The 24,961-nt window shown below is 43.7% G+C and overlaps 1 protein-coding gene across 1 annotated transcript in view; it reads left to right on the top strand.

Annotated features, from left to right (window-relative positions):
- Window positions 1–2,966: 2,966 nt before the first annotated feature.
- Window positions 2,967–24,961, top strand: part of LOC146822434 (guanylyl cyclase-activating protein 2-like) — a 342,352-nt gene continuing 320,357 nt past the window's right edge. The window contains exon 1 of the mRNA XM_085613536.1: window positions 2,967–3,353. Within this exon, the coding sequence (XP_085469662.1) occupies window positions 3,153–3,353 (201 nt within the window). The 5' untranslated portion in view covers window positions 2,967–3,152. The remainder of the gene's footprint in view (window positions 3,354–24,961) is intronic.

Here is a 24,961-nt window from a genome sequence, read left to right as displayed (position 1 = left end):
AAACAATCTCCACGCTTACTACCTCCTCTAGCCCCAAGATAGATAGTAACCCTGAACTATGCGAGACTCTGGCTGCTTTTTTTCTGCAAAAGGTCGAAAACATCTTTTCCTCCTTTACCTTTATGCCCACTGTCGCCAATGAGGTCTCTGTAACAGGGCTTTTAAAGGAGAATAGGCCTCCTCCCATACTAGATCATTTTACATCATTGGATTTACATGGAGTTACCAAATTACTGCTAGAAATTAGGTCAGGCTCCCCTTTGGACCCATGCCCAGCCTCTGTACTAAAACAGGTTCCAGAAATCATTGGGGAAGCCCTTACCCCACTGTTTTGTTCCATTTTTAATACCAGTCATTTTCCTGGACCTTGGAAAATAGCATTGGTCCTTTCTCTATTCAAAAAATCCAATCTGGATCCAAAGAACCCGAGTAATTACAGACCCATCTCGCATCTCCCTTTTCCAGGAAAGATGATTGAGAAGGCCATGAACGGCCAACTCAGCTAGTTTCTTCCGACCAACTCTTTGCTGGACCCTACACAGTTTGGTTTCCGTGCGGAACACAGCACTGAGCTGGCATTGATCAAATCCACGGAGGAGATTAGAGAGGCCTTGTACCAGGGAGGTGCCGCTATACTCATCATGCTGGACCTTTCGGCCGCTTTTGATATGGTCCACCATGAAGTTTTGATGGACCGTTTATCTACGGTCGGGGTCCAAGGCAAGGCCTGGGATCTTTTGAAATCTTTTCTGACCAGTAGAACACAAACTGTGGATCTTAGTAGAGATAGATCTAGGCCCTTCTCTCTCCCTTGTGGAGTGCCGCCGGGGTCTTCACTTAGTCCCACATTATTTAATGTGTATGTGTCTCCACTGGCAGTCTTGATTAGATCCTTCGGGTTCCAGTTAACCTCCTATGCGGACGACATGCAAATTGTGTTGTCCCTTCAGAATGGGGCAGAGGTTGAGACCGGATCAAAATGCCATGACTGTATGCAGGCAATCGCAGGTTGGATGGCATCAAACTGCCTTAAACTCAATGCAGGTAAAACAGAGTTGATTCTATTCGGGATCACCCCTAACCTCTGGACACCTGACTGGTGGCCGACTGCAATGGGCATGCTTCCAGTCCCTGTGGAGAAGGCTAAGAATCTGGGAGTGAGCCTTGATTCGAAACTCTCCTTTGGTGACCAAATTAGTGGGGTCGTCTCATCTTGTTTTTACATTCGCAGAATTCTGAGGAAAATCAAATTCCTCCTCCCGGAAGACAGCCTGAAGACAGCAGTCACATCGCTCATTCTGTCACGTCTGGATTACTGCAATAGTCTCTATATCAACATCCAGAAGAGACATTTGGTCAGACTCCAGATCGTACAGAATGCGGCAGCCAGGCTGTTAACAGGTACACCCAGGTTTGTCTCAGTGAGGATGGGACTTAGAACTCTTCACTGGCTCCCCGCCATGCAACGGGCCCAGTTTAAGGCTTTGTGTATAGTGTTTAAGGCCCTTGAGGGTGTTGGTCCTGACTTTTAGAAACATGTGATACAATGGTATATTCCCGGAAGAGTTTTGCGCTCTTCTCAAGTGAAACAAGTGATCCTTCCTCGCTACAACAAGGACAGTTGGGGTTGTAGGAGCTTTCGTCACTGTGCCACTAAGATATGGAACAGGCTGCCTTTCCATCTTAGAAGCTCTGCTGAGCTCCTCCCCTTCAGGAAATAATTAAAAACACGGCTATTTACATGAGTAATTCCATCCGATTTATCTCCAGGTAGGTAGTGCACAGCGTCAGGACACCCCAGGGTAACAGAGCGCTTTAGAAGTGTCAGTAACATAACATAACAATAACTATACCAGACACTGGAAGAAACTGCTATAAATAGGAGGATACGAAGAAAGGTGCTGGTTGAGGCTAGGGCAGCAACCCTCGTAGCAACCCTCACAGAGATGACAGAGAACTGTGACTATGATCTGCAATGAATTCTCACCCCTTACCAAAGACCAGATGCAAAAAGAGTCTGTCGCAAAAGAATGTTCACAAATTGTGCACCGACTTTTTGCTAACTTGCTATAAAGTTTTGAAAAGTGACCAATGTACTAATTGGTCACTCTGCAAAATTACCATTTGACCTGTCTTCTTAATATTAAGTAGGCAGGTTGCAATGTGCGACCACCTGTGACTGGCTCAAAAAATAGGGATGGTAGACTGCAAGAGGCAGCAAATCACATCCCCGTGTCCTCATTCCGAAATGGAAAACTTTTCTTTAAAAAAAGGGAAAAAACAGCCTTTGCACCTTAAAGGAACCAGTGCTGCTTTAAAACATAAAGGTTGTCCATTTGTGACATCATCAGAAGTGAAGAGCAGGTGGCCCCTGGACCACAGTTTACTCCTCCCTCCAAAACAAAAAAGAACTCTTCTCCTTTGCAAATCAGTTACCACTTCCTGTTCAATGACTTGTGACCGGAACTGCGGCCCGTGGTTGCTTTTCTACTGGGGTTTAACTTTTATCCTTTTCTTGACTTATATACCCTGTTCTCTGAGGCGCCAGGGGCTCCGCTGTTGTGGAATCTGTGCTCTGGACCCCCCTCTTCTCTTACATGCAGTGGAAAGACCCTCTGTCAATCAGAAGGTACCCAGATACCTATGATATTGTTGATCGTCCTTGATCCATTCTTGAGGTAAGTCTGTTTTGATCCAGGCAGCAGCTGGTAAAAGCTCATAGATGGAGTCATTTCGCAAGGCTGTGCTAGGTGAGCGGCCAGTCCGAGGCAGCAGGGGGCCCTGCGGTGCTCCAGTCACACCTCGAGCATCCCAAGGAGGGAAGCGGATTTAGTTCAAATGAAGGTCTCGCTAAGAACCTCCTAATAGTATTAGATCGACTTAGTCCAATTTATTGCTGCACCACATGTCGGGCGGGTTTCCCTGGAGCCGCCTGGGCCGAGGCGGCTGTAATGCAGGCTGCACGAGCTAATAACTCAGGCAGCAGCGCCACAGCGAGAAACCCCCAGAAAGAGTACACAGAGCCGCCGCAATTGGGAGGTAGGAGGAGTTATTTCGAGTGTAGAGGCTCTTTTGGAAGATAGATACATCTAAGCAGCAGGGACAACAGCGCCCAGGGCTGGAAAGGCCGCCCCTCCGACCGCGAGCGGAAGATGGGACAGGACTTCAGCGATGAAGCCAGCACGGCGGAAATAGACGTCGCCGAGCTCCAGGAATGGTACAAGAAGTTCGTGGTGGAGTGTCCGAGCGGGACCCTCTTCATGCACGAGTTCAAACGTTTTTTCGGAGTCGCTGGTAACCAGGAAGCAGCCGACTACGTGGAGCACATGTTCAGGGCCTTCGACAAAAACGGGGTAAGTGGGAGCGAAGCAACTCCAGGCCCGTGGATCAAGCTTCCTCTGTTTTAGACCCTTCTGTCTTTGTTTAATGTTTCCTTTCATTTCCGCTCATCGCCCTGTAATTTCGTTTTTTCCTCACTGCATTTGTGTATTTCTCAGCTGTATTTCATTATTCACAGCTGCCTCTTCTATTTTTTTGCCTCTTCCATTCTTAGTTCTTCCCTTCCTTACTGTTAATACTTTCTTTCTTTCTTTCTTTCTTTCTTTCTTTCTTTCTTTCTTTCTTTCTTTCTTTCTTTCTTTCTTTCCTTCTCCGTTTGCACTTTGTTACATTCTTTTTTTGGTTTTCTCCCTTCCCTTTTCCTTTTCTTTTGTATCCTCCCTTCTTTGTTTATATCTTCTTAAATTCTTTCTCTCTCTCTCTCTCTCTCTTTCTTTCTTTCTTTCTTTCTTTCTTTCTTTCTTTCTTTCTTTCTTTCTTTCTTTCTTTCTCTCTTTCTCTCTTTCTTTCTTTCTTTCTTTCTTTCTTTCTCCGTTTGCACTTTGTTACATTCTTTTTTTGGTTTTCTCCCTTCCCTTTTCCTTTTCTTTTGTATCCTCCCTTCTTTGTTTATATCTTCTTAAATTCTTTCTCTCTCTCTCTCTCTCTCTCTCTCTTTCTTTCTTTCTTTCTTTCTTTCTTTCTTTCTTTCTTTCTTTCTTTCTTTCTCTTTTTCTTTCTTTCTTTCCCCTTACCTCTCTAAATTAAGTTTCCAACTACGTTACTGTGGCAAATATTTTGATGAGTAAAAGCTTTGGGATATAGCTGATGAATGCATTTTTTTCTGTGAATATTATATTTCTTCATGAACAATAATGGATATGTGAATGGTACATCGTACACTGTATTCTATGCATAGCCTTACCACCTCAGGCATTAAACCTACTACTATAATCTGAAACTGAATATTTGCAGGTATTGTATCATTTACATTCATAGCATAGCACATACGTGCATAATCATTTAAATAATGAGTTTAGTAGATTTGACATTAGTTACTCACAGGAACAAGTTATTTCAAAGTAAAGTAATGTCCTTGTTGTGATATCAGAACAGTGTGCACATTTAGTAAGGATTTCTATTTCAGAGAAATGTGTGTACAAATTTAGGACAATAACCTGGTTTATTGTATTTGCAACTTACCTCAGCTCCAACAAGACATGATCAGACTCATGTATCTTCATGACTTCATGACTGCCAGATCCTACAGGTGCTTACAGTGAGAGAAGGTAATTTAAGTTGAAGATTTAGGTTGGAATGCATTTTTGCAGGACAGACAGAGGGGAGGTGCAGTGTGATCGGTTGTGGAATGATGAAAACTAAAGTGATGCAGCCAAGGCCAGCTTTAGGGCAGTGCGACTGGTGCGGCTGCGCGGGGCGCTGACCTGGGGAGGGGGCGCGGACCTTAGAGAAGGGGCGCTGTGTTTAGCACTGACGGTTTAAAAACACCTGCAGCAGAGTTCCTTATGCATTCAGTTTTCAGGCAGCCTTAACAATGTCAAGATAACTCAGGTGATGAATGTTCCTGATTGAGAGACAGATCAGAGTTTTGTCTAGTCGCCATACAGTACCACAGAGGGTAAATATGCCTGCTGCAAAGAACGCGTACCATGCAGGTCACAAACCTGTATTTCATATGGATAGCTGAGTGGATTACTACTTTTGTCGCAGAGATCTCTTTGTTACCGCAGTTCCTAAGATGCAACTCTAATATAGAACAGTGACTGTTACGAACTGTCATCAAAGAGCTGCATGCAAACGGCATAAAATTGGTTAGGACTTGCTGTTTTTCCCCAAGGCTTTCATTATCGATTCCTAATGTTGCTGAAAGGGGTTTGTTTGGTTAAATATGCCTTCTTATTAGTAAAGCCAGCCTTCACCAGTGCTTTAAAACAAATGAAATGAATGTGATAGAGGGTCTGTGGAGAGATATGGGGCACTTATGCCCAGTGGTCATGGGGGTCGGGGGGGGGGGTTGTAAAACATGATTGTCGCACCGGGTGCCAACAGCTGTAAAGCCAGCCCTGAATGCAGCTTTCAAGAAATATTTGCTGCAGTAATAATAAGAAACAGTGATTTGCAAATGAGTCTAAGGTGATTGACAGCTCCCTTTGACGTCCTGATTCGACTCATGTCTGGTGGGCCACACACCTTCCCTGATGCTTTCAATGACCCTACAACATGCGCTAGTCACTGTACGACCAGCTTCACCGTTTATCTGTCGGGAGAGGGCACAGTAGGCATGCAGTGGACATCAGTTCCTACATAGGAATGTACTTTAAATAGAGCAGCTTCATCATGGAGGTACATTGAGACAGGACTCAGCACAGATGACTGCACTTGTACAACAGATAAATATTAACAAGCATTCCTGAAGCGTGAGGACGTGGATATACAGGGATGAGCTTATAGTTCATATAGAGTGGCAACTTTATATGTGATGTAGTCGCTGGTGTCATTCATGAAGTCGGTCATGATGTGGTCTGTCACCTCATGGACTGTGTCATATCTGATGCCACATATGATTCTGTTTACGATGTCGCAAGCAGTGTTTTTGGGAGGGGGTTAAGGTTGCACATGACGCAGTACATACTTTGCAATTTTATACACCCACAGCAGAGCATGGCTCCTCATCCCTGACGTGGGTCCAGTGCTCTCCATGCCACTGTAGTCAAGCTATCTTGGCTGAAGAGGGGTGAAACCCCGAAACCGGTCCTATGATGCTTGTTTCCAGTCCAGGGAGGACCTGGACTGGCAGTTCGGGCTGGACTGTTCCCATTGGGCGCAGGGTCACGACTGATTTGCATATGGCTGGGTCCAAACTGGAATGGCACGGTGAGCAAAAAAACAATGGATTTAGGCCCAGATCTCTGTACTGGGGTAAATGTATGACATTATTCTGCATTCTGTCCATCGATTGTTCTTTTTGCATTTGTCAGCCCAAGTGGGACGGGTATGCCCAGACGTGCGTCCTGTGCTCTCCTTGCCACTGGAGTCCAGCTATCCTGGCTGAAGAGGGGTGAAACCCCGAAACCGGTCCTAGGATGCTTGTTTCCAGTCCAGGGAGGACCTGGCCTGGCAGTTCGGGCTGGACTGTTCCCATTGGGCGCAGGGCCAAGACTGATTTGCATATGGCTGGGTCCAAACTGGAATGGCATGATGAGCAAAAAAACGATGGATTTAGATCCAGATCTCTGTACTGGGGTGAATGTTCTGCATTCTGTCCATCAATTGTTCTTTTTGCATTTGTCACCCCGAGTGGGACGGGTATGCCGAGGCATGGGTACCGTGGTCTCCATGCCACTCGAGTCAAGCTATGCTGCCTGAAGAGGGGTGAAACCCCGAAACCGGTCCTAGGATGCTTGTTTCCCGTTCTTTGAGGACCTGGCCTGGCAGTTCGGGCTGGACTGTTCCCATTAGGCACAGGGTCAAGACTGATTTGCATATGGCTGGGTCCAAACTGGAATGGCATGGTGAGCAAAAAAACGATGGATTTAGGCACAGATCTCTGTACTGGGGTGATGTATGACATTGTTCAGCATTCTGTCCATCAATTGTTCTTTTTGCAACCATAACACTCGCGGCACACAAGAGGAGGGCGGTGGTGGCGATGGGACCAGGGACACAGGGGGGAGGCTCCTGGCTTCAACGGCGACAACCAAACAAAATCTCTAGGGGGTGCCGAATCCTGGACTTTCCAGAGACTAAAGAGACCTGTGTTGCCATTTATACCACAGCGACGTGTTGAAAAGTTTGAGTCGACAATGCCGACCACAATATCCAAAGAGCCAGTCGGCCACTGGCTTATATCTCTCTTTATATCTGCGGAATGGGTAATGGACCTCGGCGGCGGAAATTGGTCCACCCCAGTTTTTGCTCGTAATAAGGTTCTCCTCTACGATCGAGGACCTTCGAGAGCAAGTGTTTAATCCAAGTTGGACATGGTTTACCTTTTTCTTCCTTTTTTCTTTTGGGATTCTTGGTGTCACGGTTATCCCATTGCTTTGTTTGATTACAGGTTGCTGATACATGGTAGAGGGCAGGGGGGAATTTGAGAAACACAAGGTAGAAGTAGGAGCGGGTGTCCGAGTGGATTGGTCATTGCTGATGTATGGCGGGAGTTAATTATCTGACATGGAATGTCCAGGGGATTAATTCCCCTAATAAGAGGCAAAGGATCTGGAAATTTCTACAGGATCACCAGATTAAAATTGCCGCACTTCAGGAAACACTCCTTCCCCGCACAGAGGAAAACAGCCTGATACACAGGGCATAACCTCAAATTTTTCACTCCTCGGCACGCACCAAACACAATGGGGTGGCGCTACTCTTTCACATTTCGACCCCCTTTCTACACCACGACACCCAAACAGACAAGGAGGGGAGGTTTGTGATGGTGAGGGGGGAATTACGGGGCCGATCGTGTACGATAGTGACGCTCTATGTACCCAACACAGGGCAGCACAACTTCCTCTACTCCTTCTTATAGACCCTAGGGGGATTTGCAAGAGTCGGCACTATACTGCTCGGGGACTTCAATTTGATATGGGACCCATGTCTGGATACCACACTCATCCATAGGGCGGCAGGGGGGTGTTCAGCAAACCGCTCCAAGCAACATTACGGGGGCTGGGTCTGGTACATGCCTGGAGGAATGCGCATCACTCAACCCGTGATTACTTCTTGTTCTCCCACTTACATAGGATGTACTCCAGAATAGATTATGCCATTATAAATCAATCCCTCCTCTTTACGGTCACGGGAACCCAGTTTCACCCAATCTGCCTCTCAGACCACACGCCCCTCAAACTGACTGTGGATTGGCCTGCACCGCTCTCCAAATTCGCCAGGTGGTACTTCCCCAATTACCTCTGCAGAGATAGACTCCTCCAGGACGAATTACGAAAAGCAGTCACAGACTACTTTGACCTTAATAACCCGGAACACACTTCCTTAGCCAACACTTGGGAGGCCTTCAAGGCAGTCATCAAAAGAAAATGTATTGAATTAGAGGCCACGCTTAAATCACAACGCAATGGAGAACGCCTCCTTCTTGAGAGCGAACTTCGAGCTGCGGAAGCGGACCATAAGGCCCCCCCCCCTCGGTGCCAACCCTCTGTAAGGTCACCCAGGTTAAAGGGAAACTTCAAGCAATCTACACTACCGGGGCCGAGAAGACTCTTCTACACCTCCAAGCACGTGGCTATGAGGGAGGGAACAAGGTAGGCTTGCTACTGGCACGCCAGCTGTGAATCCTGCAGGAGAAGAACTACATCAAGGGTATCGAAGATAGAGAGGGGGTTCTCCACCAGAGCGAACCGGGTAAGGCCAAGGCATTTGGGGACTTCTACCACGCCCTATACATGGTTGACCAACCAGACTCCAGAGCCCAAGACCTCTATTTAGACGGCCTCACCCTGCCCCAGGTACCCACCCTCACCAACGAAGAGCTGAGTAGCCCCTTCACCTCTGAAGAGGTTCAGAAGGCGATTGACTCGCTTAAGCTCCAAAAAGCGCCTGGGCCCGACGGCCTTAATGCCCACTTCTATCGTACATTCGCGCCGGAGCTTGTCCCGCGCCAGGTAACGCTCTTCAATGATATCGCTATTGAACAACAGGTGACCCCCTCGATGGGCGAAGCCCTGATCTCTGTCATCCCCAAACAGGGGAAGGACCCCTCCCACTGTGCCTCCTACAGGCCGATAGCGCTCCTAAACTTGGACGCCAAGCTCTACTCCAAAATTATGCCTTTCTTGGTGCAGGCCGATCAAGCAGGCTTCATTAAGGGGAGACAAACCCATGACAACCTGCGACGGGTAGTCCATATCATTGAGAAGGCGCAGAGGAAGGCGATCCCCGCGGTCCTTCCTGCGCTGGACGCGGAGAAGGCCTTTGATCGGGTGGACTGGTCTTTTCTGGCCCGCGCCCTCCGTCAGTTTGGCCTTGCCGACTCTTTTATTGGGATGGTCAAAGTGAATTATCATGCGCCGCGCTCCAAGGTTCTGGTAAACGGAATGGCCTCGGAATCTTTCAACGTTTCACAGGGCACCCGCCAGGGCTGCCCCCTATCGCCCCTCCCATTTGCGCTCAGCATCGAGCCCTTGGCGGAGCGCATCCATTCTAACCTGGACATTGGGGGAGTTCCATTCGGTACGGATGAACACAAAATATCCCTCTTTGCGGATGACGTTCTCCTCCCTGTCACTAGACCGCACTCTTCCCTTCCGGCGATACTGGCAGAGCTCATCTCATATGAGCGGGCCTCAGACTTCAAGGTGAACCTCTCGAAATCCTTCCTCTTGAACCTCACAGTGCCAAGAGACACCATGCGGGCTATTGAGGGCATGACCCCCTTTCGTAGTGCCCAAAACGACATCACCTACCTGGGCATAAAAGTTACCCCCAAGCTGGAGCATCTTTATAACGCGAACTTCCCCCCACTTTCGCGCCAACTTAAAGCAGACTTTGCCAGATGGCAGACAGCCTACCTTTCGTGGATAGGCAGGAAAAACGCTATAAAAATGAATGTCCTTCTGCGCTTACTTTATCACTTTCAGGGTCTCCCGATCCTGGTGGATAGAGCGCTGTTCACTGAATTAAAAATAAAGATCACCAAGTTTATCTGGCAGGGGCAGAGGGCTAGACTCTCCAATCGATTGTTGATGCGGCCGAGGGGGATGGGAGGGCTGGCCCTTCCGGACTTCCTGGGATACTATAGAGCAGCCCAATTGCGGGTGATCACGGAGTGGTCACTGCATGAATTGGATAGGCTCTGGCTCCATATGGACAGACAGGTAACTGGGAGAACAATCTGGGACCTCTTGTGGAAACCCAAACAGCACCAGCCACGTAACGCTTACATCAGCACGCCCATGGCGACCACCCTGGGGGTCTGGGACGCATTGAATAGAACCACTCCTCTCACCACCTTCCCTTCCCCATACACTCCCATACACTTCAATCCAAAATTCCCCCCTGCATTACAGGAAGGTCCCTTCGACACTTTGCGGGAGGGGGGTTGCCTTGCGCTTTCTCATTTGTTTGAGGATGGGAAACTGATCTCCTTCCTGGAATGCTGCAAAGCATTTCGGCACCCACCTACTGAGGAATTTAGTTATTTACAGCTTAAACACTGGGCTCTGCAACCGCAGGTACGGAGGGCTGCCACCAGAGAGTTACTTCCTATTGAGAAATTTGCCCGATCCGGGGCCTCCTCGAAGGGTGCCATCTCCTTTCTCTACAAACGTGGGGCTCCCCACACACCCCTAGACATCAAGGGTTCTGGGATACACTACTAGATACACTACTAGATACCCCACTACAGAAGAAACAATGGTCCTCACTATATAGGGATATTCCCAAGTCTAACCGCTCCATGTTCTTACGAGAGGCTCATTGCAAAATTATGTATGACTGGTATCTGCATCCTCAGAGGGTGCACACCATCTTCCCTAACTCCTCGGACAGGTGCTGGAGGGGTTGTGGCCTACTGGGGGACTTTAGGAATATCTGGTGGGATTGCCCTCACATCAAACCCTTCTGGAAGGAGGTTCTAGCTCAAATCAAGCAGATCTTGGGGTACCTGATTCCAGACACGATAAACACACACTCCTGGTGATTCGGGACACCAAGTTGAAGCGCCAGATGCAAGGGGACCGCTCGGTAATGTGGCTCTGCCTAGGGGCAGCCAAGATGGCCGCAGCCTGGAAGAAAGTGTAAGCCACTTCTCTCACGCAATGGTACGCCAGATTGTGGCAGGCACTGGCAATGGAGAGAAAGGCAGGCATTGTAGAGGACACCCGCAAGTCTATGTGTGGCCCCCCCTGGTGGAATATTTATCCGAAGGACTACCTCTATTTGCATGTGGCCCGAGGTTACGAGCTCTGAATCTCTTCCACATCAAGATCCGTCACTAACAGCCTGGAGTTATGAGCATGGAATTTAATTTGGGGGGTTCCTCACTCCCTAGACAATAACCTTTCACAGTGACTGTTAGAATTATTTTTCTTTACTGACCGTAACACCTTAGTTCAAGTTCTCATATTCTTTCTTTTTTAGGGAGGGGGGAAGGGGGTTAGCGAGTAGGGGGAGAGGTTTAAGTTGCCTGCTAAAGTTCTATGGTAATCACCGATTCCTAGTTCACAAACTGTATACGAACTCTTAGCAATCTGCACTGTTCGGATGATGTTGGGCATTGGGGTCTCTTTCCCCTACGTGTTTTCTTTTTCTCTGCATATTTGTGTATCTCAATGTCTTTAAAAACCAATCAAAGATTTTGAGGAGAATAAATCAGAACAAGTTTAAACAACATTTCTGGAGCCAAGATACATGTATGCTGTGCGCAGGACCTCAATGAAGAGAGCTCCATGAGTCCCTCTGAAGATTGGCGCCCGTTTCCCAGGTCCAGCTCACCCACGCCAAAAGCCTGCCCTGCGTGTAACATCAGAAAATGGCCACTAACTCTACTCATAGCACGTCCTCACTAGCCGAATCTGACCTCTGGACTGTGATAGGAAAGTTGGAAAGTGATCCTGTACTACGGAAAGCGCACAAATGTCGTATCAGTGGCAGAATGTACACTAAACAAAAGTAAAAAACAAAACAAAAGATAATTCCCTCTTATTTTTGTACTTTTTTGTCATCAAACCCTGCAATCGGCTAGACTGATTTGCAAGGTGCCTTACCGTCACCCCATCACTTCCCACCTAAGAAGCCTCCATTGGCTATCCATCGTAAGGAGAAAATAATTCAAGGCACTCACCCTGGCTTACATAGCAACTAGTGGCAGAGGCCCGGCCTACTTGAGAGTCAGACTCCAACACTACCAGCATGACCGGGTATTGAGATCTAACCACCTGAAGCTGCTCACCACTTCCCACTTGCGCAAGGTGAGGGTAGGCGGTAGAGCGTACGCAGTTAGGACCTTAAAACTGTGGAATGCCATGCCGCTCCCTCTCCGCCTGACTGAACCTGAACCTGCCTTCAGACGAGCTCTCAAAAAACCTGGCTCTTCAACTGTCACTAAACTTGTGTGTGCCCTGTGTTATTCCCTGTGTTACTCAACTGCCTTAGTGCCCGGACATCTCAGTCGGAGGTAGCTGCGCGCTCTACAAATTTCAAAATAAATAAATTGTGTGATGTGTGAAACAAGTAGAATTAGAAGAGTGGAAAGAGAACATGTATAGAAAAACAAGAGAAGAGGAAACAGGTGAAACAGTAATGTGAACTAACAAAATGTTAAGAGAACTGAATTCATTTCCATTAGCAAAATTTAAAGGTAATGTGGTGATGTTAAAAATCACCAAAGGGGGATTGATAGAGCAGGTAGAACGAAATGTTGTATACCTCCTCTATTTTTGCATGAAAAGACTAACCATATACCTTACTGTTTATAATTTTACTAACAGTGTGGTGTGCTATCTTAACCCAACCTTTGCATACACAAATTACACGTGGGAAATTGCTATTTGCATGGCAAAATAACTCAAATGATTAAAATATGTACGCATATTAATAGTAGTACATGTGGTATAGATATCGCATGATTTATGTTGCTTATGTGATGTTTGCATACCTGAGTGGATCCAAAAGGTGAATATTATCACTTTAAATGTCGCTATATGCTAGGAAAACACTAATATAAAAAGGGATTAGTGAGGGTATAACATTAGAATCATTATTTCTTTGTATTAATTATTCCTTTATGTTTGTTTCGCTTAAATTAGCATTTGGGCCTACCACAAAATGGAGTCGAAAATCTAGTTCAGAAGTGGCCACCGTCTCGTGAACGCGATACCTACTGCGCAGACTCAGATGGCTCCGTGATCTTCCTAACGAACCCTGTACACCATGTCCTCGGTCAAGGATAGGATCTTGATGGGCTGGCTAAGGCATGGATAGTAAAAACTGGTTTAAGATGAACAATCGAAGCATACAAGTAAAACCAAAACTTTGTAACATAAGGACTATGTCATCAAACAGCAAAAGCCATGAGAAACCATAATGAACAAAAATCGGACATTTTCGATCAGCCAATCACAGACTTTCTCCGCCTAAAATTGTTTCACATTATCCTGAAATTTATTATAAAAAGAGTAGTAGAATAGGGAGGGATAGTTGCGGTGGATGCGGTCGATGCTGTCTATGCTGGCGATGACTTATGCTTGCACGATTTCTGGTCCTATGGAGATCTTTGGGACTGTAACGTGCTGAGCAAAGAACTTTCGGACTTTGAGCTTTGACCTGCTTTATTTGGACAATTTAATGGCTAATTTGGTTAAGCAGAGCCAATGAATTAGAAAAAATCCAGATAGCAAGAATAGGTAAATATAATGTCCGGCGATTTTAATTAATTGATCTAGAAAATTCTAAAACTTTTGATGAAACAAATGCTAATAATAATTGCAATGAAATTTTAGATAAACAAATATTAATTAACAGAAATTATGAGTTTGTGATTTTTCGTTAAAGAGAATAAAAGATTCTCACCCTTATGCATCAAGCCAAAATCCAGTCGGTAAAATACCGATTCCTTATTAGCTCCCGGTATTAAGTAAAAAATACCCAATCCCAATGCATCAACCCAAAAGCAGAAATCGGTATTTAAGGAATCCTTAAATAGCGCTTCTTTAAATAGGGATTCCTTAAATACCGATTCCTTAAATAGCTCTTGCATTTAAGGAATCCCAAAGTGAGATTCCTTAAATGCAATGCATCAAAGTTAAAAAATTAGCGATTTCGCTAATAAGGGGAGCAAATTACCATGAAGATGAACTGCATGGTAATTTGCAAAAACTTTGAAAAATGCACTTTTGTGCATTTTTCAAAGTGTCATGTTGCGCACACACATGCCCTTAGAGCATGTGTGTGTGCAACATATGTGCACATATCATTTTCAGGGGTGCAACAGGGTGTCCTTTTGACACCCTGGCACCCTTGAAAGTGCTCCAGCTATTAGCGATTCGGTAATACCGAATCGCTAATACAGAATGGCTTTACATTCATTCCTATGGGCCTCCAAGCCCATAGGAATGAATGGGTAGGTATTCCTTATTACCGATTCGGTATTACCGATTCGGTAATAAGGAATGTTAAGGAATCGCTATTTGAATAGCGATTCCTACATGCATAGCCTTTTGCTATTCCTTATTAGCGATTCCTTATTTTTCGCTAATAAGGAATCGCAAATGCTAATGTTGATGCATATGCCCCTCTGAGTCTTAAAATGTGTTTTAGCTGGTTCTAAATCACCATCAACCAATCCAACTAATTGGTCCGTCGACCAAGTGGGTGGAGTGCCTTGATGTTTGAGATTAGGAATCTATAGGAGGCGAATGTTAATGTATATTCTGTAAAATAACTTTTTCTTCCCTATAGGTTAAAAGGTACCCCCCACATGTCCAGCGCGATATCATCATCCCTCCTGTGTGCAGACTCGTGAGTGGAGACGTGTGAGTGTTGGTGTTATGGGCCCCACCAATGACTGCATGTGTGAATGAGCTAGTGTGAAGTTGGGTCTGCGACGCAAGGAGGATAGTTATATGATTTCCTTCTTTTTCTCTCTCCGGTCCCGCGCTGGATCAGTTTTTCTGGTAGCAGGATGATGGTTTTATTGCATTGGTTTGGTGATTATTGCTTATTGATTTGATTATTGCTTATTGATTTTCCTATTTAGAATATTGATTATTGATTGTGGATGTTAGATAAGTATTGGTTTATGTATTAACACTTTATGTTGAGTCGCGTTGCGTTCTATGTTGTTTGACGACTTCTGGGATGTAGGAAGTCGGAAGTTTGTAATGATTCCATAGTAGGGCAGATTGTTCGCTGCTCTCGGGAAAGACGGAATTGTTGTGCCCTGTAGGTACACGGGGGAAATGTGTGATGATTGGAGTTGCACGACGCATTGTCTGGGTTCGATTTGGTAACATCGTCGTGTGTTGCCATTAGGGATATTTTCTGTATGAAAGAAGTGTATGGGTAGCGAAGGCCACCTGTGAAATTTTGGTCTTAAGTACCAGGAGTCCAAAAGGCACTCTGATTACGCTTATCACTGGAAAGGTAATAGGTGTTCCCTAAGCTTGTTAGAAGGATAAGGTAGAGGGAAGTGCTACTTTATTAACGAGTGTAAAAATCCTGTAGTAGGGCAGATTGTTCGCTGCTCTCGGGAAAGACAGGATTCTGTGTGAATGAACTACATTTTCCGTATGAATGTGTGTAAATGAAATAGCATTCAGGTTAATTGTGAAACTCTGGTTTTAATTCTCAGTAGCATTGGGTCTCCAACATATGTTTTATTTCTAGAGAAACGGTTAGCTAATGCTTGCTAGAAGGGTAAGGTAGAGGGAAGTGCTACTTTATCGACGAATGTAATGATTCTGTAGTAGGGCAGACTGTTCGCTGCTCTCGGGAAAGACGGAATTCTTGTGAAAAAGGTCAAGACTATCTCTTTTGTTAGCGAAACAGATAATGGGGGCGTTTTTATGTCGTTACTAACAGAGGTTTAGTAAGAAGTGAATGTAAAAAAGTTTGCCGATAAATTTTGTAAAGGAGGGGTTAGCAGAAGCAGGAGTAGCGAGAAAAGCTGACGTCAGAAAGACCACGCTGGGATTGGTTAGTCAGTAAGGGACGTAGACGCTCCTGATTGGTGCGTTGGTGTGCGCCGCGCTAGGAGTGGAGAATTACAGGGTGACGTAGATGCCCCGGATTGGTGCGTTAGTGTGAGTCGCGCTGGGATTGGAGAATTGCAAAAGTGACATAGACGCTCCGGATTGGTGCGTTAGTGAGAGTCGCGCTACGATTGGATAAAACAAACAAAATAGTTATAGAAGAAATCTAGTGATATAGAAAAGAGAAAATGATGTATTACGATCCACCAGAAAAAGAGAAAAAGTCCTGGTTCGGTAAAATCAAGAACTTATTTAAAAAGGACAAACCAATTGTGACTAGAGAGGGACAGTTGCTTCCTCCAGCGAAATCACCTGCATCCTTTATGGTTGCGAAATATGGATATCATACATGTATGTGGTTAGACAATTGGGCGAAGTATGCAAAAGATGACGGAGTTTTTGCATTTCCAGAACATGGTTCATTTAAGTTAGCGGTTTTGAGAAATTTGAGAGAAAGAATGATGAAATTAGAACCGAGACCTAGACCTACACAGTTTGAAGCATTGACAGAATGGGAAGATGAGATGTATGACAGAGAACGGCAACGGAGTGGTGGAAGGTACAGATATATGTTTGGCAGATTATATGGACAAGAGAATCATGATGATAGAATGAAGAGATGGCGAAGTGCAAATATGACTGATGGGTTGTTTCCTGTGAGAAATGTTGAAGAGACTATTAGTAGAAAATGTACCGAAAAGAGAAATAATCACAGGATCGGAAGGTTATAAGTATGGTGTGCATGAGTTGGAGGATGATGTTCTCGAAGACATGTTTTATACAAATCCACCCCCGTATCAACCAAATTCCACATTATTGACACCAAATGCCCCGGTAAAAGAATCACCACAGAATATAAAATGTGAAATAGTATCACATGAGGTAAGAAGAAATAATCCTTTCAGAGAAACAGACAACACTCAACCCAGTAAAATGGCAAATGAAAAATCAGCAGAATTAGCTGGAACCACTTTAGAGTTAACTGAGAAGATTAGGGAATTGACTAAAAATATGGAAGCTGTAACTGTTCCTGTAACAATAGGATCTGTAATGCCGATTTTTGACTAACAGAAGGATAGTGAGCATTGTCTGATGATTCCTTATAACGGTAACAGAGAAAATGAAATACAAAGAAGCGATACAAGAGGAAATTCATGGGGACAAACGGTAGGGATTTCCGAACAAAGTACTCCTAAAAATTTGACAGTAAATCAAAGTCTAACAAATAGACCAATAATGACGACAGAGTCAGTACCAGGATCGCCAAAAGGTTTAGAACCGACACGAAATGAAATGATTCCCGTAGGACCTACTTCTGATGAATTAAGTGAATGGCTAAGAAGTTTACAGCAAAAAGATGCTGAGCCTAGACGTTTAGATGTGTCCAAATTAAAAATAGTGTTAGAAGAATTAATAGTAGGGACTATTCCTACGGAAAAGTTAAAAACCTATCAGGATGAAGAATTAATGTTCTTATGCAAAAGTATAACGTGGAGAGCGAGAAATTTACATGAAAGATTGGAAGAAGTAGCAAATGAAATGGGTACTGACTTCGAAAAGGTAAAGTCATTGCAAAAACCATACAGAGTAGATTTTTCTGAAAAGGCCATTGAAAATTTGAATACTACAGGACGAACAACTCAGATTAAAGATTTAATTATTTTACTGAGAAAATGGGGCGATGTAGAAAAATGGAAAAGTAGATGGTTTCGAAAACGAGAAGATACAACAGATAAAACGTTTACAGCTTACCCGGTAAGAGAAAAGGAAAAGGTAGTAACTGAATGTCCCATGAGAGAGATTCCAGGTGGAGGCTATGTACATGTCCCCTGGACCAGACAAGATATTTTGTCATTTACCAATGATTTTCCACGACTGCGCGAGAAGCCAGTCGAGTGGTATAGGCAGGTAGACAGGTTTGTAAAATTATCAAAAGTTCTATGGATTGATTTGAATAGCCTATTTGACATAATTGTACCAGCAGATTTATGGACAGAATGTAAAATAACGATAAGCTGGCCTACACAAGAATACCCCAGAGATCCAAAAACAGGTGCCCCTGATCCAGAAGTAATGAGAAAATATGAACAAGTGATTACCTTTTTGAAAAATAAAGTACCTCCTAAAGAAACTGATTGTGTAAAGATTGATAGAACTCATCAAGAAGCGAAATCCGTACAAACTTATTACGAAAGATTGATTCTTGCCTTTAAACAGTTTAGTGGTGATAAAAATTTGAGTGAGAAAGATCTGAGTCATTTTGTGTATCGATTTGTGTATGGGTTACGACTTGAAGTAAGTGAAATGATTAAACAACATACAGTAGATTGGCAAAATAAAAAGATAGATGAAGTACTGAGACATTGCAAAGTATTTTAGTGATGAGATTGAAGCCAAACAGCGTAAGTTAAAAGAAAAAGCTATGTGGGCTCAAGTAAAAGTAACAGAGAGACAGGAAGCTCAATTGATTGAACAAGCAAATAATATGGGCATGAGACAAAAACCTAGCATTGGAAAAGGGAAAGAACAAATTAATTTAGATGATGCCAAAAAGAAATGGCCATGTCATAATTGTGGAAGGATAGGGCATTGGAAAACCGAGTGTAAATTTCCCCCAAGTGCTAATGGTGATAATGCATCATTGAATCCACAGGTGCAGAATGAGGTGAGTTGTCAACCGCAGCGACAGCAGCAGGTTGTTGCCCAACAGAATCAGGCGCCAAAACTGCCTTTTCCACAGAGCGTAAATCCTCAGAAATACAGTAATGAGACAGGATTCTACAACGAAGAACAGGTAACTAAACAGCCGCGCGCTAGTGCTGTTTCGCAGTATTGGCTACAACGCGATGAGAGTGAGTCAGAAGAAAGTTATTGACGGTGCCGAGGGGAGGAAGAGGAGTGCGTACTTGGCGCAACTCTAGAAGTAGACCAGACAGGCCCATTTGTGGATGGAAAGGTAAATGACGAAAACATTACTTTCCTAGTAGATACTGGTGCTACTCATTCAACTGTTAGGTCAGCTGATGTTAAAAATCTTCCTCTCTCGGACGAAACAATCCATGTAGTTGGAGTATCCAATAGACAGATAAAAACGTATCTCACTGAACCAGTTAATGTTAACATAGGGAAATTTTCCGAAATGCACCGTTTTGTCGTGTGCGATTCAAGCCCTGTAAATTTGTTAGGGAGAGATTTACTGTGCAAGATGAATTGCACAATCTTTTGTACTCCAGATGGTATAGCATTTGAGACTCCAGATGAGGATGTACTGTATAAAATTACTATGGCTAATATGGAACCTGAGATTACTGAGGCATTTGCTGTATTTAATCCCGAGGAGCTGCCTCAAGAATTGAAAAAGACAGTAAAGACAAAGGTATGGGATTTCACAGGAGAAGATGTGGGATTAATGAAAAATGTAGATCCCGTAAAAATTGCTGTAAAAGAAGGAGTACATTTCCCAAATATTCCACATTACAAATTGACACCCAAGATATTTACAGGAGTTACTCCCATAATAGACAAGATGATTAAGCAAGGTATTCTGAGAGAAATAATTAGCAGTCCATGTAATTCACCAATTATGGGCCTGAAAAAGCCGAACGGAACATTTCGAATAGTGCAAGACCTGAGAAAAATAAATAAAATCATTGTATCATGTTGTCCCATTGTACCAAATCCATCTGTGATTTTGGATCCGATTCCTCACGATGCGGAATGGTATACAGTGATTGATTTGTGTCATGCTTTCTTTTCCATTCCATTGCACCCTGACAGCCAACAGATATTTGCATTCCGGTTTGGCGAACGTATTTTGGCATGGAGCCGAATCCCACAGGGGTATACAGAGAGTCCCTCAATATTCAATCAGATATTGAAAAAGTCCTTAGAAGATTTAAAAATGCCTGAAAGTTCAGTTCTGGTCCAATATATAGACGACTTGCTCGTGGCATCAAGAACTCGAGAAGCTTGTGTAGTGGATACCATTGCATTGCTGAATCACTTGGCAGATGGAGGACTTAAAGTATCCACACCGAAATTGCAATTATGTCAGAAAGAAGTACAATATTTAGGCCACAAAATTGAAAAAGGACTGAGAAAAGTAACTGCAGATAGAATCAAGATAATAAAAGGAATGAGAGCCCCAATGACGCAAAGAGAAGTGAGAATGTTTCTTGGAATGGTTGGATATTGTCGTCAGTGGATAAGTAACTTTTCCCTGATTGCAAAACCTTTGGTACGCTTGACGAGAAGTGATGTAAAAGACCCCATTGAATTAAATAAAGAAGAGTTAGCAGACTTTAAACAATTGAGAGACAGTTTGTGTGAAGCACCAGCACTTGGCATGCCTGACTATGAGAAAGAGTTTGAACTCTAATGCAGATTGACTTCATTGAAATGCCCCCCTGTAACAGGTTGAGGTATATTTTAGTGATGGTTTGTCTGTTCTCCCGATGGGTGGAAGCATATCCAACAAGAATAAGTGATGAAATTACAGTAGCCAAGCTATTATTGAGAGAGTTTACTCATAGGTTTGGTTTTCCAGTTACGATCGAGTCAGATAGAGGAAAACATTTTCATAATGAAATGAAATTAATTTGTGAAGCATTAAATGTACAACAGAAACTATATTGTACCTATCGCCCAGAGGCTTCTGGTGTGGTGGAACAAGTAAATGGCACCATTAAAAATAGACTGGGAAAAATGTGTTTAGCCACAGGTTTGAAATGACCTGATGTCCTGCCTCTGGTACTCATGACTATTAGATCTATTCCAGATAGGAATACAGGTTTGAGTCCCCATGAAATTGTCATGGGAAGAGCAATGCGACATGGTTTCATACCAGTCAACAAGCTGTTGCCTATATCTGATGACTTGGTGTTGGATTATTGGAAGGGGTTGGCTGATTCCGTTCAGTCTGTGTTCCATCAGGTTGGATCGGATGCCACCACTCTTGAAAAGAAGCCAGCTCATGATTTGAGCCCAGGAGACTGGGTGAGAATAAAAGTGCACAGAAGACAAAACTGTTTGGTCCCACGTTGGGGAAAACCACGTCAGGTGATTTTGACCATGACAACAGCTGTAAAATGTGCAGGAGTAAAGAACTGGATTCATGCTAGTCACACCTTGAGAATTCGAAACCCAGTGGATAACAAGGAAGGAGAATACTTTGAAGAATCAGATACAAGTTCGGAATCAGATACTGAAGAAATAAGAACAAGACAAACTCCTGAAAGGGGGGAGTTAGAACCAAGTCCAGTTATTGCACCAGAGAATCTTCCTCTAAGGAGAAAATTACAGATTTCTGACACCATCTCAGAATCAGACACTGAACCAGTACAAGACTGAACCAGTACAATCACCCAATAGTGGGAATATAAACAGTGAAGAGACTGTCAAAGAAATCCTTGATAAAGAAGTACAGAGTGAAAATTCGAGAGAAATTCCACCTGAAATAACAAAATTTGATGGTAAGGTACCAGATACAGAAAGTGAGGGAAAGATTTTTGCGGAAGACCCCCGAGGAGTTGTAGGGAAATCACACATCCAGGTAGAAGAAGGGACAGTTAGTCAGCAGGAAGATTGCGTGGAAGAACCATGAGGAGGGACAGAAGTAGGTAATGAAAAGGAAGTGGTAGAAAGAAAGACTACTGAAGGTAAAGGTCAAGTTGGGACTGAATCAGAGGACAGTGATGAAGAAATACCAGAAGGTCGAGTCCTGAGGAAAAGAGCATGGAGAACTGAGAAAAATGAAAAAGGAAGTAAGTTGAAAAGGCCAGCAAGGGATGAAATTTGGCCAAACAAGATAAAGAGATTAAGATACAGATTGACACGAGTAAATTCATCTAGAGCGGAACAGGTGAATGAGGTGTCTAGCCAAGAGAAAATAAAAGACGTGAAACAAATAACAGTAGAAGAAAGTAAGAGAACAAGAAAACTTAACCAGAAGTATAAGTCACCGGAATGGTCATATGTGGCACTGCCTGAAGTAAAAGAAGAGGCAGACAGCCAAGGGGATCTAGAGGTGACTGTACCAGGAGTGGTTGAGGAAGATGAAGAATCGGAAATCCTGAGATTTATCCTGTCCGACATCGGAGAAGAGACGGATGTTCAGGAAATTCTGCATCAAGATTACGAAAGAAAAGTGAAAGACGATCAAATGCCAAACTGATGAGACCAAAAGTGTTCTGAAGGAAGAAACAATAATTTACCAGAAAAGACATAATCTGTAAGAACCAAATAGGTGCTTAGAGACTTGGGTTAGACAAAACTAGTTGTGAAGTAGAAGAGGCTAAGTCAAAAGACACTGGTCATTTTCCGAAATGGCAAACACAGAAAATAGAAAATCTAAATGTGTGTTCTTTAGAAGATAGTTCAAAATGTGTTTTTGTTGTACAGGATTACTAATGCTTCTGTGGAGTGCGTTAGCTTTGATGGTTTCATTTAAGGTTACATTAGAAACAATAGAAGGTCATGGCGAAAATAAGACTAATGAAGAAAAGATTCAAAAGATTTACCCAAATAAAATAGATAGAAATTATTTACATACAGATAGGTCCATAACTGATTTTTCTAACAATGTTTTTTCAAAATTATTATATGAATATGTGAAGATGATGGACGTGAGAGATTGTTATGTCTGCATGCAGTTGCCAGCATCAGTATCTGGGGGAGTGACATATCATCATCTCCCTGTGACATATGGAATAACTTGTAGTGTATTAGCAAGTTTGTTTTATAAAATAGGGAAACTAGAATATTATTTTTCTGATGTAGATAATATATTTTCACAAATACCTGTAGTTAACAAGCTGAATAAAGTAAAACCTGCTGAAGTGTTAGGTGAATTTTTCTTATAAACTAAAGAATTAACATTAGAGTCAATATTTAGAAACAATCTAACTTGAAGTTTAAAGAAGGAGGAGAAAACTTTTTTAGACATGGTAGAAGAAAGAAGATTGAAGATGCAAAAGAAGGTACCTGAGGGAAAAAATGAAAAGACAGTCTGGGATGTTGAAAGGAAGAAACATTTGAAAGGAGAAGCTAGTCCAACAATGGCTTTAGATTGGCCTCAGAAAGGGAAGTTCTGTATTAGAAGGAATCAAACTGCATATGATAATCATTTTGTAGGCACAAGTGATTGCCATGATACTTTTAGAATCATCGGAGGATGGGGATTTAAAGGAGGAAATGATCCGGTTTTTCCTGGATTATATTTCATCTGCGGGAACAAAGCATATTATCGATTGTCAGATCACTGGTATGGCACATGTTATCTAGGCCTGGTTTTCCCAAAGATATTCCATGTGGGAAGAGGAAAAGATGGTGCACATGAAATAGGTAGACAACTAACATGTAGAAGGATAGAATCTTGGTCAGAAATTGTAGGAGACATTTTTGGAGCACTGATACCAGCAGTGGGAATATCTCTGTATGCCCATAAAATTAGAAAATTATCAACAGTAGTGGATCGCTTGTCAACAAACACTGCTGGAGGGTTTTTATTGGTAAAAACTGAAATGGTTGCCATGCGAGCCATGGTAATGCAAAATCGACTTGCCCTTGATATAATTTTATATTTATGAGGGACAAGGGGACTCAAAAAGGTGATTGAGGACCTTAGGTAATAGTTCAGTACAAACAACAGTGATCCTCAAAATGGTTAGGATAAGGTTTAGATAAATATAGTTCAGAATCGATACTATATTCTGGAAGTTCAGCCGGACAACCGATTTAATTTTTCAATAACAGAAAAAATCTTTACATATAGGAATAAAATACTCGTGGGACACAGTCCTGTATCCAATTAGAACAATAACATTCAAACATTGTTGGACTTGGCCCTTTTTGCAGGGTCATCCCTAAACTTTTTGCCTTCCTCCTGTATTTTTTCTGACCTGTTGTTGGCTGTTTTATGACTCTGGGCACCTTACCACTGCTGACCAGTGCTAAGGTGCATATGCTCTCCCTATGGTAAAATGTATACATTGATTGGTGTCCATGTTTGGCTTATTCGGTTTACTATCAGCCCCTAGTAAAGTGCACCAGGAGTGCCAGGGCTTGTAAATGCGAATGCTGCTGGTGGGCCTGCAGCGCTGGTTGCGCCACCCACAGAAAGCGGCCTTGTAAAATGTGTCTAGGGTCTGCCACCGCAGACCCTGTGCGCGGTCTGGGACCGTCGCGCTGACTGCGCAAGTGCCCCCACTTGCCAGTCCCTAAACCTTCCCTTACCTACATATTAGCCACCCCTCTGGTAGGCCCAAGGGCAGGGTGCATTGTAGGCATAAGGTAGGACATGCCCTGATGTGTGGGGCATGTCTTAGTAGTGAATTACAGCCCTTTTCGTTTTTCACTATTGAAGGCTACCTGCTCTCCATAGGCCAGAATGGGCTGCTGGAGTCACTACACGCTGTGACCCCAGTTGACTCAGAGAGCATGGTAGAATGTCAAGTTTAGTATGCCTGAACTCAGAATAATAAAATACTTCTTGTAGTCAAGTTTATTTTAATATCCTGGGTTTGTAAATACTACTTTTAGAAAGTTAGTATTTACTGACCTGGCCATTCAGTCCGCCTCTGCTGTGTGTGTGTGTTCTGCCTAGCAACAGTAAGGAGCAGGGTTGGGGAATCCCCAGAAACAGGTTGGCTGCCAGGTGGTGGGTAGAGAGGTGACACCTGGATGGGTGGGAGGAGTACACCTTGACTCTTGAATAGACCTGTGCTCTGCCACCACAAAGCCGGCGCCGCCCCCTGTGGAGCGGCTGATGTCTCTGCCCTGCTGCTGAAAGGAAAGAGCAGAGTCACCATAACAAAGTGCTCCAGAACTGGACTGAGCCAGGCCCAGGCCCCCTGGCGCTAAAGAACAAAAGAATCATGGTATAAAAGTAGGAGCCTGGCTCCTAAGAAATCAGAATC

Source organism: Triturus cristatus, chromosome 6 (assembly GCF_964204655.1).
Source record: "Triturus cristatus chromosome 6, aTriCri1.1, whole genome shotgun sequence".
Lineage (NCBI taxonomy): Eukaryota > Metazoa > Chordata > Amphibia > Caudata > Salamandridae > Triturus > Triturus cristatus.
Note: the sequence above shows the minus strand (reverse complement) of the source record. Positions and strands in the feature narration are given on the sequence as shown.